Consider the following 18000-nt stretch of genomic DNA (forward strand, 5'->3'; position numbering starts at 1 on the left):
TCAGCATAAGGGCATTTAATTTGAATAAAACATACGTAAATACAATATCTACATACCTTTTCTGCATGCACATATTCAATGAAAAGCAGATACATGTAACATGAGTTTTAATCATTATTTGCTCATTTTTAAACGAGTACAAATACAAGTCAATCATCATTCAAAACTCTGAAATATTAAGGTTTTAAAGTAGTGATGAGGAACTACAAATATTTGTTTAATGTTCTACTCTAATTGAAACAACACATCCGTAATGCTATCTGATATTAAAATAGATGGGTTGGCATAATGTGATTGCGCAAGATCAATTTCGCTTATTTAAAGGAACCTGAGCAAACTGCAGCTTGGGCGAAAATTTCTCGCGCTACTCTTCCACAGACACAAATCCTTCATAGTAATATTGCTATATAATTTGATTTATAATTATGAAACTCTCTGCTTTATTAGTGTCTTCGGTCTGTAGCAGAACTGTTAGTATGTGACCGCGGTTTTTCGATCCCTGTCGACATGTGGAAACATTATATATTTTCAATTTTTTCTTACATTATATAAATTGCACTATTTATAAAAATCGCATATTTTTACACCTTCGAGCAGATAATTTACAATGGGTCCATATTATAAATTTCTCCCTACATCTTGAATCATCGCTATAGATATGACGTAGCAAATAAGGCTAGATTTTAGACCCAAATTTATCAAAAGGAATTTTCAGCAGTGTAACAGTTAAAGCATGTTCAACAAAAAGAAATGTAATAGATTAAGGATATAAATCTGAACTCTCGAGCCCAGATTAAGGCGTAAGCAAATATTGGCATGTACTCGCTGCCTGAATTGATACATTCACTACCTACATCTAGATTAGAACACTTCACTTTTTAAAAGGGAAGTACATACCTTACAACAAAATATTATAATTTAAAACAAACTACCATCTAACACAAATAATTAATATAAATCAAAGGAAAGTTCATGTGTTTTCAAAGGGTGACTTTGTACTATACATTTCTTGTACTTTACCTAGGGCAACTTGTGTACAATACATATCAATGAGAGTTGTCATAAAGTCCGAAAGGAACAGCTCACATATTCATCTGGTTTGGCGAAATCAATCATAATGAAAAACATTGTGTATCAAACAATTGGAATTGTCACAAGAACAGATCCCCCTTCATACTGGTACAACATTCAGACAGGAAATCCTAGTTATGTTCAAGCATTGACAAGCGTTTGTATAAATGATTCCCATTCATTGGAACAATATCATTGGATCAGTTTTTCCTCATTTTCCGAATCAGTGGACTCACTTTTTTCATATTTGGTTTATCGCACGAATCCATTCTCAGCTAAGCTGTTGTCGTTTTACTAGCTTTTTTAAATTAGTTTAAGCATCCGATACACTTGATATTCTAGCTGTGAAATTCGCATATTGACTGTATTCAAAAGACTTCACGTAGGTAAACACGCATTCGTGGCAGAATTCAAACTGAGCCTGAAGATAAATAACAGTATTCGTGTGTAAATATGTAGGAATATTTCAAAAGGTAATATAGCAATGTCATAAATACTTGTAGTTAACCAAACAATTAGATAACCTCCTTAAATACGTGCACGAAATTTACTTCTTGCAGAAAAATATTCAAACTGTCACTTCATTTTATCAAATAATATACCAATAAAACCAATATATATTCTTAAAATGTCAGATTACAAACGTCTGAAAATGATCAATGAATGCTGAAGTATAAATTAGACGTATTGCTCACTTATATTAAACAACAATGGTACTAAACAGTACCTTGGTAGGGATTGCTGATTTCCGTATTGACTTGACCTTCCTGATTGTGTTTACTACGCTGACTTCCTGGTATATATCCATCTTTTCAACCAGAATGGAAACAGCACAATACAATGCGCTTTTACCTGCCCCGTCTCTGAAATGAAATAGAATAACAGTCAAATATTTCATAAAAAAACTTATATATTAATTTATTAAAAAGCTAGATGATAACTGATTAGTTCCATTTTAAGCTTTGACTTGCAACTATAGTTTTGGCTTCGTCTTAAAAAATTGTGCCATTGCATAAGATCGCAGTGAGTTTTTTGTCCGTTGGGTTTGTTTCCGATGTATTGAGAAACGCCATAACGCAAAGGTTTTTTTTTCCGAATAAACCACCGGTTTCCAAATTTCTGGTTTAATACGCTTTTTGTTGACTCACAACGGCTTTGTCTGACTCAATGATCCTGATGGATGCCCTCAACATATCCCGGTTATCAAAATAAATTGTTTAAATATACAAATAACAATTAACAAACACTGACGACTGATTGTTGAAAATTTTTGATTTCAATACCTTTGTAGATTAAATGGAAATTACAACATGATAAATGAAAACACACAAATGCATGTTGAAGAGATTATATTTAATGGCATTCTATAGTAAATTAATGTATAAAAACGGTACTCACAAACAATGAACAAGAACCGGGCCTCGGTTAGAAACTTCTCTTAAGCTTGCGTCCACGCTTTTGATAAGATCAAGGTAATCTTTAGTTGATCTCGGGATGTCACTGGTATTATCCCATGCATTGAATTCAAAGTGAGTGACTTCCCTTTCAGAACAGTGCTTTTTAAAATTCAAGCTTTGAGACTCAGCAAAATATTTGTATTGATGTAGTGTTTGTAAGCAGTAATTTATAAAACATTTTAAATATTCGCTTATAAGAATATGTGCCAGCTGAAGTGGCACATCTAATCAATTCTAGGAAAATCAACCGTTGTTTTTAATATGTCTTTACACAAACTGATCGGTTATAATATCTTAAAAAATGAATATTTACCCCATTGGGTTCATTGTGTTTGATCGTAAGGAGTCTTTTTGTGCAATAGCCGTGGTTTTCTTGTTTGGTCCAGCTGACTTGAAACATGCCTTGTTTTAAAACGTTGTTTCCAGCAGGATAATACAATCCAACATTTTGTTTCTGAAATATTGGGATTTCCAGTATGATTAACTAAAGTCACAGGTGCCAGTTTCAGGTAGAAATGCTAAGTTTTAATATATGTTATTATATCCAAAAACGCTTTTCACCATCACTGACTGATTTTGTTACCTTTGACTAAAGTAAAAATTATGATATAGCAAAAGAAAGCGACATCTACTGTTAACAATGTTATCATTTATGAGTTTAATATGTATAAATAAATAACAATATATAGCTTATGCTTAAAGGCCTATTTTAAGGAATGTTTGACATGTTAATCCCCTGCTGTGCATCTCCTGTTAACTGTTTTCACAGTAGTGGCAAATTTCCTGTGTATTCGTTTATTTGCTCAGGGCCATTTAGGGTCCATTTTCATAATAAATATTTCAAAACTGCACAGCAGGTTACTCAGATCGGAGATCTGATAAGAGGAATCGAGGCAAGTAGATTAAGATCAATAAACAGAGGTTGTGTACTATACACAGTTTGTTTGTTGTTTATTTTTGGTGGGGGAGGGTCACTTATAGAAGGCTTAACTTAGGCTTTTAACATAAATCATTCTTACAACTTTATCGTAAATTAAGATAACCATACTTTTTGATTTTGTGTTGCAGGTTCAAAACATACGACACATGTACACTTTTCCTGGAACAGCAGTGTCAAAAAGTCAATCACAGTTTCTTTCATAGGAGTTTGTACAACCAAGAAGTGATTCTTCTCTTTCAAGCTCTGAAAAAAGGAATTTCTTTAGTGGCTGATTGATTGATTCTGATGCGCTTGGCTCATTGAACTTGTCAATATTATTTCAACACTCACTGCAGTGCCTATTGGTTAGCATTATTTTGATATATTCTAGTAAATGGTTATCATGATTTGATCACATAATGTAAATCAATCAAGGTCTAAATGTTACTTACATCGATGTAAACTGCATTTATATATCCAGAAGCACCTGGTGGATTATTGAGGAACAGACAAGGTCTGTTGCGATCTTCTGCAATATACTCGTATACCATTAATGCAGCTTAAGTATTTATGTTTTTATTCTATAGTCAGTTTCTATGCATTTCCATCAAATTAAAATTGAACGGGTAATACAATATCATTTTAGAGGAATGTAGCAAGAAATGCAAATTAAACGATCACATTTTATTACAGAAAAATATTCGCACTATAGCAAATTCGAACAAATTCTAATTAAGCTTCATTTTGTATAATTTTATAATAAATTTAACAGAAGAAAGATTTGGCTATCAATATATATCTCAGATATATACGATAGACATGTTTATGCCCCCAGGATTAGAACATTACTACCCAACTTTCATCAGACTAAAAACGTTCAACTGTTTGAAATTCATTTAATATTTGGCATTTCGGAGCTTAATTCTGCTTACATTGCTCATATACGAGTAAACGCGTCAATGACTGCGATTAGAACAATATCTGTTGTATGACAATGTGGGCAAATGTGAATTAATGCTTTTTAAAATCTTAACAAGTTATAAAATATTGCCTTATATACTTCACAAAATTCGCAAAATATGCAGGAAACCCATGGCATGCCAACATGGTGAAGCAATTTTATTGAAGTGTCGATCATGCACTTGATTCGATTGTTATAACTTTTAAATGAATATAGTTTTTGTTCTTACAAATATACAATTTGAAAGTGTCGCAGTTTTATTTTGGTTCGTGCACGTATAACGAAGACCAGTGAAACCAATGAAAGTCCTGGAATTTAAGTAGTTTATAGCTTGTTCTGTAAAAAGGTAAATATGAATCCATAACGAAAACATACAAATCTTAACAATTGAAATTTAACTTAATATATCAACTCAAAATATTAAAATGATGAACAAGCGTCAGTTTTATCATACGAAATGTCTGACAGACAGTATATTTGAAGTAGACCACATGAAGTAGCTTTGTTTTATGTCATTAAGACCTCCGTTAAGGTTTGTAAGTTATACATATAATTGGTACACACATTGTATTCAGTATATATTATTGATTATAACACATCATCCATAAATAATGAAGTTACCTCCTTCATCTGACCACAGAAAATAATAATTGATTCTCTATTCCATCAAATGTAATAAAAAATCACACACTAGTGCATTAAGCAACACCATACTACCTGGTATGTCTGCAAATGGTCTGTTCTTGCCTTTCATTATCTTATTCCTCTCAACGGCATGCATTTCATTATCTGATGGCTTTTCTAAAACGGTTTGCATCTCCTGCATAATCACATAAATAGCTCTCTTTGCTTTATTGATAATTTTTACAGATTTGTTAATATGCAAAACTGGTTTAATATTGTCTACATCAGGGTGGTGAATAACGAATGCGTTGAATAGTGTTACATTTGCAGTAATTGTATTTGAATAATCATATCGATGATAACAGTGCCAATAAGTTAAGTTAAAAGGCGACAACGTTTAAACCTGAAATTGTCCGTCGAAGTCTTCATCCCCCATCTGCCTCATGTACTGGCGAAAATATTTCCCTCTTATTGGTTTGCTGATATCACTCAGTGAACAGACAAGCGCTCTATGTAAGAACTCGTACTGGTTCTAAATAGAAACATCCACTACGAGCTTGACTTTTGTTATACTCAACTTAATTTCACAGATTTTAAACAAAATTCAATCAGATGAAGTTTTGATGGGTTGATCTTAAAAATAAACAGTGTATGATCACGCACACAAATATTTGGAGGGGCGTGAAATCATATTTTGAACAAACAATAAACAGCGTCGTTAACATGAAGGACCTTAACAGAACTCAAACAAGCATGATTTAGACACTAACATTAGCCGTTAAAAATATGCAACAATCAACAAAATTACTGTACCGGTTACTAGTGTGAAGGTATATACATAAATGGTTCAAAAGCAATGAAGATATTTATTTTGGAATGCCAAATTTATTGTAAGACATATAGTCTGTTAGGCTTAAGCAACACAACTATTATTGACCTGTTGCATTATACGAAAAATTAATATACTTCTTATATCACAAATATGAATACTGGCACTAAAGGCATTGTCAACAGTATCTGAGGAATTTAAGATATATATCTTATCATAATGCACCTTGGTCTGTATCATATTGGCCCTATCGTGTCTCATGTTAATCACACAGCCAGGGATGTGTATTGATCCCTCACTCTCTCCCTCCTTTGTTAAAATATCTTGAGCGATGTATGTTCCAGTTCTTCCGACCCCAGCACTGAATGAGCCAATGACAAATGTTTTGAAATACGTGCATGCACAAGAGGTACGACGACAGTATTGTTTCTATGAAACTTCAACACACATAAATAGTGAAATGTTAAGAATACAGTATTTCATATACAAGTGTGTTTTTATAATTAATGGAATGATGAAAGAACTGTCTTATCAAAAAAAATCCATAACGTTCTAACAATTAATATTGCTGAAAATCATTAATATAATTTTAATCAAAGCAAACACATGAAGGCTTAGTTTGCTCGAACGGGTGGTGGTTATGCTACCTGTATATACTTGTAGTAACATTGGAGCTATTCCAAATAGAGCAACATTTACCTGCAGTGAACGAGAACAGGACCATCAAATTGGCTAGGTATGTTTTGCACTCTCTGTCTGAACTCAGTGATTCCTGTCACATCCTCCGGTACATCTTTGTCAGGCCAGCAGGTAAAGTGCAGGTGATGAAGTTCTCTGGTCTCGCGACCCTTGACAATTTGCAATGAACAAGAGATAATTATGTTTGTTAACCTTAATTGTTTGCATAATGTTCACTAAATGAAATATATAAGTGCACTATTTGTACAACTGTTCAAGTTTACAAATCAAATTTATAATACAGTTGTGTAAGTCTTGTAGGATGGTTCATCGATGCTCCTTCAGCAAATTAAGCTTAAAATGATTTTTCATATACGCAGTGACATTTCAAATGATTATTTATTTCTTTTGCTGTTATGATTCATTTGAAGGCCTAAATGCTCGTTTCCGTAAATGTAATTATAATTACAAAAGCAATAATATTATCGTTTTGTTATCGTCTAAAAAATCTTCCTTAACTTTAACTTAAGAATTTGAATGTAAAATATGGTTCACAGCATGTACATTGAATACGGAAGTTTTATTTGAAGATTGATATTTTGCTTTAAAATACTGCACACTTGTGAGATAACATTGTAATTTATCATACGATCGCAGTCGAAAGATAAGTTTGTTTGAATAACAAAATATTAAACTGAAGTAATCTTTGATAACCTTGATTTCACTCGAAAGAAAAGTTTGTTTGCATACATAAAAAATATTTAAACTCTTTGCAACTGAAGTAATCTTTACGATGTGCATTGTATTGATTTAGTTCTAAAACAAGGAAGATAGGTTGATTACTGAATATCGTCCACAAGCATTTTAAACGTAGCATTCGGATAGCTTTTTTTAAACAAATAATGTATTTAACGAGATTAAATTCCAACCAATCTGTCTAAGGTAGAAGACCTATCTGAACGTGTTGCGTATATTATATATAGGAATGTGACCCATATGATTGTTCTTTCACTTATAATGCAGAACTGCTATACTATGATATATAAACTAATTATATAACTGAACACTATTGTTTGTTGCAATTACAACACCTTTGAAATTGTGAATTCCCTCCTCTTATAGTCGGCATATACATTCTCGTTAAGACAGGAAACGGAATACATTCCGTAGTTTTTACTGGTTCCAGGATGGGGCCAATATTGCTCGCATTTGTCTTTCTGTAAGTTAATGCAAAATTGTAGTTAACAGTGATGCGAATGGAGTGATCCGCATAAGGAATAAACCTTTGTTTGACAATCATTTTTAAAAGGGGTCTAATTATATGCCATATTGGTGAAAACAATTGCGAATGAAACAAGGAATATAACTTTGTGATTGCAAATAAATCTTACCCCATCTTCAACAAGGTTGGTCAGCATAACAATTTTCTCCACTTTCTCTTGCCAGATCATCTGCCAAAATGGACTGAAATCTCCGAGCTGTTTTGACATGGGACCTTTAAGTATACAGTGAAGATAATAACAGCTGAGTATTAAAGTAGACATGAACTCAATAATATCCTTAATGTATTTATTATGCTAACAGTTTTGAGTATCCTTGAAGTACAAAATAACCTACTTGTAACTATATGTTCATAGTACGAAATTATATTGCAGCATGAGTTAGAAATCGTGTTATCATTGGGGCGATTAGAAACTATCAATTGCCTTATATATTTAAAGTAAAAATTCAAACATTTGAAAGCCCATATATTACCTAGAGCTGCAATGTACGCATGTCGTTTATTATACCCCTGAAATAAACGTATAGTCTATGAGTTAATTCAATAACACCTCAATCATTACTTTCGATACGAGAAAGAAATGTTAGATACTTGATGAAATGCTGTCAATACTTTATATCTAATTTTATTAATGTTTGAAATATGTATCGTTCACTTAATATAAAATAAAGGCTGATAGGCATCACATACCCAACACAAATACGCTCACTTACATTTATGAAACTAGCATTGATGTAATCTGTCTGACAGTCGCGTAGCTTGACCCTTGTGTCGTCGTCTGTAAATAGATACTAATATGTATCCAAAAACATACAATAAACATTCCCATAGTTGATGAATTGATATTGTGATTAAATACGTACATATTTTAACTACACTTACATATGACACATACACCTCAAAGCATAAGCATGGCAAATTCGTAGACAAGAGCAGCTCGGTTACATAGAGAAAGAGACATGACTTGCCAAATGCATTTTTAAAATGATATCTCTTTACGCAATGATTTTATCAAAACACAAACCATACATGGATAAATTCCTTTATATCTGTTTCGATGACTATGCTCGAGCTTCTGCGACACGGCGTATGATTTTGTCAATCCATAAGGAAATTTCTGCAAGAAAACGGGAACTGTCATACTATGCAATAAAATAAAAGTCAATTAAAAAACAATCTAATTAGTTCCACAGTTCTATTCAGTTGTGGAATGTGTTTACCGAGCGGAAAAAAAAGTTTAAAAAAAATGAAATATTTAACGAATGATGGGTAGGTGTTAGGGCCTAAAACAGGAAAAAGGAAAACGTTTTTACCTCGAATTCTTCTTCAATATCTATGTCAGTTTTCTCGATCACGTATTTCGTTAAGTTGTTGACAGCGACTTTTTGATTATTGATTTTATCAGCGCTGTTGTAATATATACCGCCTTTCTCTTCAAATGTAATTGCTCTTGCTCGAGCTATTTGTTCATCATCATCTAAATGATTGTTATGGTATTATTATAACAGTGAAAAAGTACGCTTTAAAAGTATAAGACAATTGTAAGTCAATGTACAGTGTATATTTTTTTGAACTCTTTAAAATATCGAATTAATATACACATAAATATAACGAATACACAGTAAAACCATAAAAGCATATCTTAACACAATGCAATATGTGAAGAAATATTGTACATTCTAAAGTATACCAATTTCAAGGCCATCATCTTCAGTAGTTTCGTCTGTCATCACCAGTTCAACGTGATGTGTTTGTATGTTTACTCTGTGTCCTGCTTCTTGTTTGGCCTTCTTTTGAACAATGCCTGAATCATCAGTTCCATTTGATATGTCTTCGTATAATTTGTTTCCTTTACGGCAAATAAATGTTGACATTGCTTAAGTCATAGACATGTAAGGATATGCAGTTTTTATCAAGTTACAGGTAAGTTATATCCAGGGTAGAAGTGTAATATCAACTTGGGGCCCACCGCTCAACCAAAGGGTCTTCGGTTCCAGGCAAATGGCCACACATACATACATGGTTTCTATTGTCTATCCAGAACCCTGATTCGAAAATGATGCATATAAGTTTGTAACTGTTTTCACAATAAATCTTAACAACACACTTTTACGTTTGATTGTTTTACCAGTTTCAGCAGGGTGATCGAACAATGAAGTGTGAGGATGATGTGCCTGATTGTCTCGACTTGACTCCATTTGCTGAGAGAGAACAGATGAGTGTCCTAAAATTAACAGACTGAGTATAGGCTTTAAGAAGTTGATAAATATATAAAATCACGATGCTTATTTGTTTTAGTGCTGTTTTTGCCACTGATTTCCGTTTTATAATATACACCAACCAAACTCTTAAATGATGTTCAAACCTTAACATAAATACATAATTATGGCTATAATGAGATGAAATGGTAATACAGATACGACTATATAACATTACTATTTTTCTGCACTGTAGCGTACACAACTGGCCGGGGTGTATGTGTTTCTTCGCTGTGTTGTTCTTCACCTCGTGGCTTTTCCCAGCATAACTCATTTCTTTGAAATGCAAATATGTCAAAAATGATATTTAATCTTTGATAACATTTGAATATATTATTGAGATTAACCTTTCTGTTCAATATAAAAGTTCTTAGTAACAAAATATGTAAAGGCTTTGTTACAAATAATTATCATTAAATCATACCTTCGTTTGAGAATGATGACAACAACGACAACCGTTACAGCTACAAGAACAGTACCAATTACCCCACCGACAAGCGCACCAATGATTGGTTTATCTGTTTCTGCCTGTTCATTCCTTGTTGCTGAAAACATATATTATTGCACCTGTTGCGATTTTTCATCAGGTATTTTCATAATGTATTCTAAACAAATCACACATAACATATAATGTTTCAATAGTTACAAAATAGTTAGTTTTTCATGACTAATTAAAGACACGAAACCGGAAACGGGGTATTTTATAGTGTGTCTTAATACGCACATTTTAATTCGATTGAATCACAAGAAAATTAAGTTTCCATCAGTGTTTCCTTGAAAATAAATGCACTTTTGCCTTATTTTGTTTGTTAAATCGAGCCTGCTAGTCTTGTATCATACTGCAAACAATATTGTCTTATATCATAAGATATTATTAGAGATAATGAGCTCTTAACTTAAAGACATTTTATATGAATAGCAGAACTTACATGCATTCACACATCCGTCATCGTATCGCCCATTTACACAAATGTCACATGTATCTCCTGTGTACAAGTTCTTGCAATCACACTTTCCATCAGAAGAAGAGCAGTTATTTTCTAAACAACCCAGGCTACATGGTTTGGAACAGTCCTCCCCATACCGCCCGTCTTCACAAACGTCACATTTATCCCTGGTGTAAAACTCTTTGCAATCACAGTTTCCATCGCTAGAAGAGCACGTATTTTCTAAACAACCTAGGCTACATGGTTTGGAACAGTCCTCCCCATACCGCCCGTCTTCACAAACGTCACATTTATCCCTGGTGTAAAAATCTTTGCAATAACACTTTCCATCAGTAGAAGAGCACGTATTTTCTAAACAACCCAGACTACATGGTTCGGAACAGTCCTCTCCATACCGATCTGCAATACAACTATCACACTTTTTACCACTATAATATTCCCTACAGGTGCATGATCCATCGATTTGACTGCAATTGTTCCCCTCACAACCTCGGCTGCATTGCATTGAGCAATTTGTTCTAGAATTGCCGTCTACACACGAGTCACATGTATTTCCAGTAAAATTAGGCTTACACAAACACGTTCCATCGTTGTTACATTTTTGGCTATTGCAACCAGATGAGCAATTCCGATCACAATTACTGTCTATTCCATAAGTTCCGTCTTTACAAGAGAGACAGTCAAAATGGTTAGTACACGTACACGTTGGTGAAACACAAGTATAACTACATTTCAAGGTAACGTTCCAAAATCCTGCTTTGCACTCTTCACAAATAGACAGCTCATTGCACTTTTCACAGCGTTCACCATATACAGATGTACAATTTTTACAAACCACGGCATTTATTAAAAATAATACCATATACATAATTACCATTATGATTAAAAATTTATTTTCAGGTAAAGTATAAAGATATTAGATATTACTAAAATCTAACGCGAACCTGAAACATTCGTCATTTATTACCGCGCAGAAGATATTTACTACCTTGATAGATAATCGAAACCAATGTTTAAGCTGTGAAGAATACGAAGTTAAACGATCTGAAATACCGAATATCTGCCTTATGCTGCCCCATAATAAATGAGATATAAACCAGTCGTTTGTTTTGATGTAGAATATTTACTCCTATACAGCGGTAATAAAAGTTATCATACATTGGATGTAATTCTACATCTTATATATGACATCGTTATAAGAGTCTAAACAGTCAACGGCAAACAATACAAAAACAACATATGATTGTATATATCATAACGTCAAGATGATTCTTGTCACTTTTAATAATTTAGTCAATTGAACTATTGGATTGGGCACAACGAACAAAGAGTAACGATTTGGAGAATGTCTGAGCACCTTTCCACCCATGACTACGTTTACATTTACATTTACTTGTGTTTTCAGGGAAAGTAGACAAATTTATATATAAAGTGCAAAACAGTATCAACTACTTAAAGTGCAGCCTTTTAATCTTTTAAAGAATATGACTAAAGAATGACCAGATACATAAAACCATAAATTGTATTAGCAATACGTCAAAGAGTAAACATGAAGCTACAAAATAAGAATGTTTACACACATTTCATTCACAATGTCATGAAAACACTGCCATGTTAATGATTCTTAAACCATTTCGACTTTTTTAAATGTCTCGTATACAACTTCACGTTATAGCAACCACAGGTAAAATGACTGATGTAAACATAGTAACACAAATTGGATTAAAGTTATATACTGAACGATATTGGGTTTTAAATAACCCAATAATAACACTGTGGTAGTGTTGTGCAACATTTAATCGCATAATTCACTTGCGATGAACTGATTTTCACTCGAAATTTAAACCAAAACATATTTGTGTTCTGTCAATACCTAACTAAACGCCAGAACTTCCGAATAGTCCTGATCGCTTTTCGGGATATGACGGAAGCGATCACATTCGAAAATGAAGTATGTGTGGAAAGGAAAACAGACATGAAAAACTTTAATATTTTAATGTGCCTATTAATACTTCATATTACTACTGTTGGTCTTGAACACTAAATCATTGTTTAAATGCCTGGTTAACAACTTCTAACATACTTTAGCAAAACGATAAGAAAACTCATCATGACTTAAACAAAACACCTGGATATTATATAAAAGTAGCACTTGATCACGTATCTGTACATACGTGCCGCTACTAGTTTGCTGTGAAATTATGGGCTCAATAGGACATTCCAAACTGCATGTTGTCCTAATGCCCAATGTATATTATTCACAGTTATATACAAAATGGGTTTATGAACAATTACACATCCTTAAGTCAACAACCCAAATGTCTGTTACTTATTATATTTCGGAAAGTGTTCACCTTCGGTTCTATAAAAAGGTTAACATTGTATGTTCCCCCGCTTGAATGTGGTGCTATAATACAAACAATATACTTATGATATCCTTAAGGGAGTCTTTGCTTAAGTAACATTAAAGTTGCGCTTAAATGAGCGATACAGCGAGACATAAGAGTCAACTTAACTAAACCTTAAGAGAAAATCTTACTAAGTTACAAACGATATTTGCAAGTAGGTCTAGTATTAAAACATATAGTTCAAATAAAACCAGTCCTACCCATATAATGATATTTTTTAAACATTTGTAATCAGAAATGAATGCACTCCAAGAAAGCGAAACATTCAATTAACAGAAATTTGGTTAGACAGTTCGGACTGTCTTCCTGGTCTAACGCCTACTTTTACACATCCCTTCGCAAATAAAGATAAACGAGAACATTAAACTAATACGTTATCGAGCCCTGTTAGTTCTACCGATCGATCCAGCCACTAAAACATACCAATCTTGTTACCAATCTTCGGTCAAGCTGTATCGAACTACATTTTTATCTTGATCGTGTGTCTAAATTTTACTTTAAGACTACTTTAAGTGAAGAAATGATAAGATTAATATAATTTTAGATCACTCGACCAGTTAAAATTATCACTGGAAATGTCATTTTTTTTATTATTTGTTATGAAATATTATAAGTGTTTTGCGTTACTTTCTTTAATAGGCTGCAATTTTACCTTTCAAATATTAAAGCATTCATAATTATTTCAAAATGAACATTATTCCTTTTAACAGGCATTTTATTATAACATGTTTTGAGAATTCATAAGTAATATTTACGGCACCCACTACACGAATTTCAGTCATAATGACTACGCGTGACGTAACTATGCTGAATCATGTTGTCAAGGACAACGTCCAAAAAATAGCTTAGGGTATAAGTAAATATCGCAAGAACTTGTACACAGGAGATACATGTGACATCCACGCGGTAGGTATATAACGGCTTAACCCTTCGACTTAATACAGGTTTGGTATGGAAGATTTTGCTACGTTTAAAAAGAATATCCAGCGTTATTTTATCAAAAAAAATCTATTAAGTATGCTAGAATTTCTTTTGGGTAAGTAATGGCAACTAAACTATATAGATAAATATTGAAAAAAATCACTCCTCGTATTTTTGTTAACCAAATAAAAATCGCAAACATGTTTTACTAGTCCTACTTTCAGTGTTAAATAATATACTGGAGCTGCTACATAAAATGAGAAACAATATTTATGCAAAAAACTGCAGAAACAAGCTCAGTTGCAAAAAGTAAAAAAAAACACATGTGTATGGCACTGGGTAAACGCCAAAGACATAGAACATAACATCAAAAAAAAGAAACATAGAAGAATACATCAAAACTCCACAAACAGCACAGTGCATATATACTATATATAAACAAGAGGCCCAAGAGGGCATATTCTCTACTGGCATGGCTCTTGTGGTCATTTTCAATCCGGAGCATGCACGTATAGGTAATAGGCAATAAATATATAGTTCACTTTTTGTGTTTGTGTTAGCTGAAAACGCTACACGCTCAACATGTGAGGACAGAATATGTTGTAAGCAGATTAGTTGCATGACCTATTTTAATGAGTGCCACAACAAGCTCCAAAACAAATGTCAAAGGTATAGACCTTGTGGATTGAAACAAGTAGATTTTTAAAAAAATACTTAAATAGGTCTCTAGGAAACTTGTGACCCCCAGGCCAGGTTTGACCATAGGGGCGTAATTTGAACAACCATGGTAGTTGACTTAATTAAGCCTGGTTCAAAAAAGCAATGATCTGCATAGCTGTTTAAGACAAAAGGTTTTAATCATTTCCCAATTTAAGTATACCAAACCTGTGAACCTTGCGGAGGAGGGGGCAAGGGCTTAGGGGCAGAATTTTGCCCAGGAGCAGAATTTGAACAAACATTCATAAGTAATTGTGACCTTACATGTAAACTCGGCTAAAAATGACTTCGCTCAAATAGACTTGGCTAAAAATAGACTTAGCGGAAAAATCATTATTTTTTATACATTTAAGGCCCATAATCTAGGCATTCATGGGTGGATCAGGCTGGTTTTCACATGGAACCAAGCTTTAATGGATATCTAAATACTGTAAAAGTTTCATCGAGATACAATCAAAACTGAAGACTGTATCATGTTCACAAGCAATTGTTTACAGACGCACTTATTTTAAAACTTTCAAGGCCCATAATTCAGGCATGCAAGGGCGGATCTGGTTTTCGAAAAGAACCGAGCTCTTATAGTTATCTTAATACTGTACAAGTTTCATCGAGATACAATAAAAAATGTATCATGTTCAAAAGCAATTGTTTACAGATGCACGGACGAACAGACGCACAGACGCACGGATGCACATACTACGTACACATTACCATCGCATAAGCTCTTCTGGCATTTGGCCAGTAGAGCTAAAAACTAAGCATGTTTATCAAGAATTGTTAGGTACCGCCTTGGAACGGTCATTAAAATGTAAATTTACTGGGGGTTTAAACCAGTGTGTGTGCACAACCTCACTCTTATCCTAACAATACCGAATAAATCAATAATGTAAACGTTTGAACGCCATCATATTTCAAGGTACTTCCTCAAACATTTGCCTCTGAAATTATTGCCATCATCTTGTTTAAATAAGTAATTCTTAAATTTTTATTTTAATATAAAAATACTAGGCGTGTCTATCAAGAATTGTTAGGTACCGCCTTGGAACGGTCATTAAATGTAAATTTACTGGGGGCTTAAACCAGTTTATGTGCACAAACCTCACTCTTATCCCAACAATCCTTAATAAAGATAAAACGCAAAAGGTAAATCTTATCAAAGTATGCATTAACTTGAGGAAACTTATCAATAAAACAAATACTAGTAAACGTATAGGTAAACCCCAAGTACTTCTATGATTAGAGATCCAAACTCTATCTGCAGACGAAGTGATACACCTAATGCATAAACTTTTCAAAGATATGATGCAGTTGTTTGAAACTAATAACATCACACACAGTCTGCCTTATAAAATAAAAGGTTTAAAACTGTGTCATCATAGAGTTTCATAATAAAAAGCATCATTGTACTAAAACAAATGGGAACAAATAAGGTATTCATTTATAAAAATAAAAGCGACATCTAATAGCTAATCTTTCCTTCCAAGTGATTTGAAAATGTAAAATATTTGAAGTAAATGAAGTCACATGCCAAAACACTCCGAGTCAGCCAAAAACGTGTTCGCCAAATACGGTTTAAAAGATAACATGAATAAGCAAAATGTTCATAATTTTAAAGGACTGAAAGCTTAGTTATGAAAGGATGCTATATTCAATCCTATATTTTGTTTCAGATATTCATCTTCAAAATATTGCCTTTATATCCACGGTTTAAATAAAATCCAAGTAATTCATTAAGTCTATCTGCCCAACTACCTGCTGGAAACATTTTTATTTTACGAATTTTCTTTAAAACATCACCATAAAAATCGGGAGGAGCAATACTATTAGCAATCTGCGATATAAGACTACTATTGTACTTTAATATGAGAATATATTGACCATTTACAATTTTTTAGAAAGTTTTCCTTAATTTATTATATCTGAAACCCTGTTTGAGAAGTTTTTAGGTAAAAGTATACTGCGAGAGCTGATTTTTTTACATCTGTACATATTCTAGCAAAACTTATCAACTGTGCAAAAACACAACACCATATGATAGTAATTTATTATTTTAAAATTCAAATCATCACGTAAATTATCATAAAGATTGATACTCAATATATCTTCCTTTACTTCGAGTTGCAGATCTAAATAGGCTGGTTTTAAAACGGATGTATTATATTTATTAAGTTGCAATTGTGAAGGATAAATCGAATGAATAATATCTGTAAACACAGGATTATCTAAAATTAGAATATCATCAATATATCTAAAAGTGCTATTGAATTTATCAACAAGAGCTAGTTCTCCAGACTTAGACAAACCACTTTAATATCAATCATAAGGGGGTATGTGTATTTTGTAGATTTTATGTTTGAATATGAATGGAGTTGACAGTCCAATGAGAGGAAGTTTTAAAACGTGATAAAATTAAATCAAGAGATACGATGTCCACATGATAGCTTCCTAGAAGTAGGTATTGTAAATCATATGTTTTGTTTGAGTTTACTGGTACAGCTTCCACCGCTATCTGTTTTAAGGGCACTTGTTATACCGATTACACGGATATTTTCAGTAAACGTTTAGTTATGATAGTTTTAGGATTTGATATTTTAAGAGTATTCCGTTATACTCCGTTTATGATATGTCATATATTATTTCGATAGAGCAATTCCTTTTCAGTCGTTAGTCTGTGAATGTAAATTATTGTGTACAAGAATAAAAAGACGAAAATACATTTGAACGTTACTTATTTTATTTGTTATAATAAACAAACACTATAGCAATATAGTTACATTTGCGACACCATTCGTAGTAGTCTTAGATTTAGTTAGTTACTTAGTTTTGTTAGTACGGTATAAATTTCGATGTTGTCAGGCCTAAAAAAATGCAAAAAGAGACCCCTTTCGTCTGCACGTTCCTCTTTTATATCCCGCTCTTGGATAAATC

At 33.0% G+C, this 18000-nt stretch overlaps 1 protein-coding gene across 1 annotated transcript; it reads right to left on the minus strand.

Annotated features, from left to right (window-relative positions):
* Positions 1–15: 15 nt before the first annotated feature.
* Positions 16–11122, minus strand: LOC128204699 (receptor-type tyrosine-protein phosphatase mu-like). Its single transcript, XM_052906099.1, has 21 exons — positions 11009–11122; positions 10504–10624; positions 10258–10355; positions 9950–10045; positions 9512–9670; positions 9135–9298; positions 8851–8938; positions 8535–8599; positions 8295–8331; positions 7931–8034; positions 7631–7756; positions 6561–6709; positions 6087–6222; positions 5436–5564; positions 5126–5228; positions 3900–3976; positions 3577–3711; positions 2842–2982; positions 2470–2627; positions 1799–1934; positions 16–1492 (listed from the first exon to the last, which is right to left on the minus strand). The coding sequence occupies exons 4-21, from the start codon at positions 10017–10019 to the stop codon at positions 1385–1387; spliced, it is 2085 nt and encodes a 694-aa protein (XP_052762059.1). The 5' UTR covers positions 10020–10045; positions 10258–10355; positions 10504–10624; positions 11009–11122; the 3' UTR covers positions 16–1384.
* Positions 11123–18000: the final 6878 nt, after the last annotated feature.

This window comes from Mya arenaria, chromosome 10 (assembly GCF_026914265.1).
Source record: "Mya arenaria isolate MELC-2E11 chromosome 10, ASM2691426v1".
Taxonomy (NCBI): Eukaryota; Metazoa; Mollusca; class Bivalvia; order Myida; family Myidae; genus Mya; species Mya arenaria.

What these genes read in the sequence shown, in the direction of transcription:
- LOC128204699 (XM_052906099.1), bottom strand. Translation starts at nt 10,019, where the DNA reads ATGGAGTCAAGTCGAGACAATCAGGCACATCATCCTCACACTTCATTG. An exon ending in TCAATGCTAGTTTCATAAAT is followed by an intron (nt 8,332 to 8,534) that starts GTAAGTGAGCGT and finishes CGTTTATTTCAG; the next exon opens with GGGTATAATAAACGACATGC. An exon ending in CTGCAACACAAAATCAAAAA is followed by an intron (nt 2,983 to 3,576) that starts GTATGGTTATCT and finishes CCAATATTTCAG; the next exon opens with AAACAAAATGTTGGATTGTA.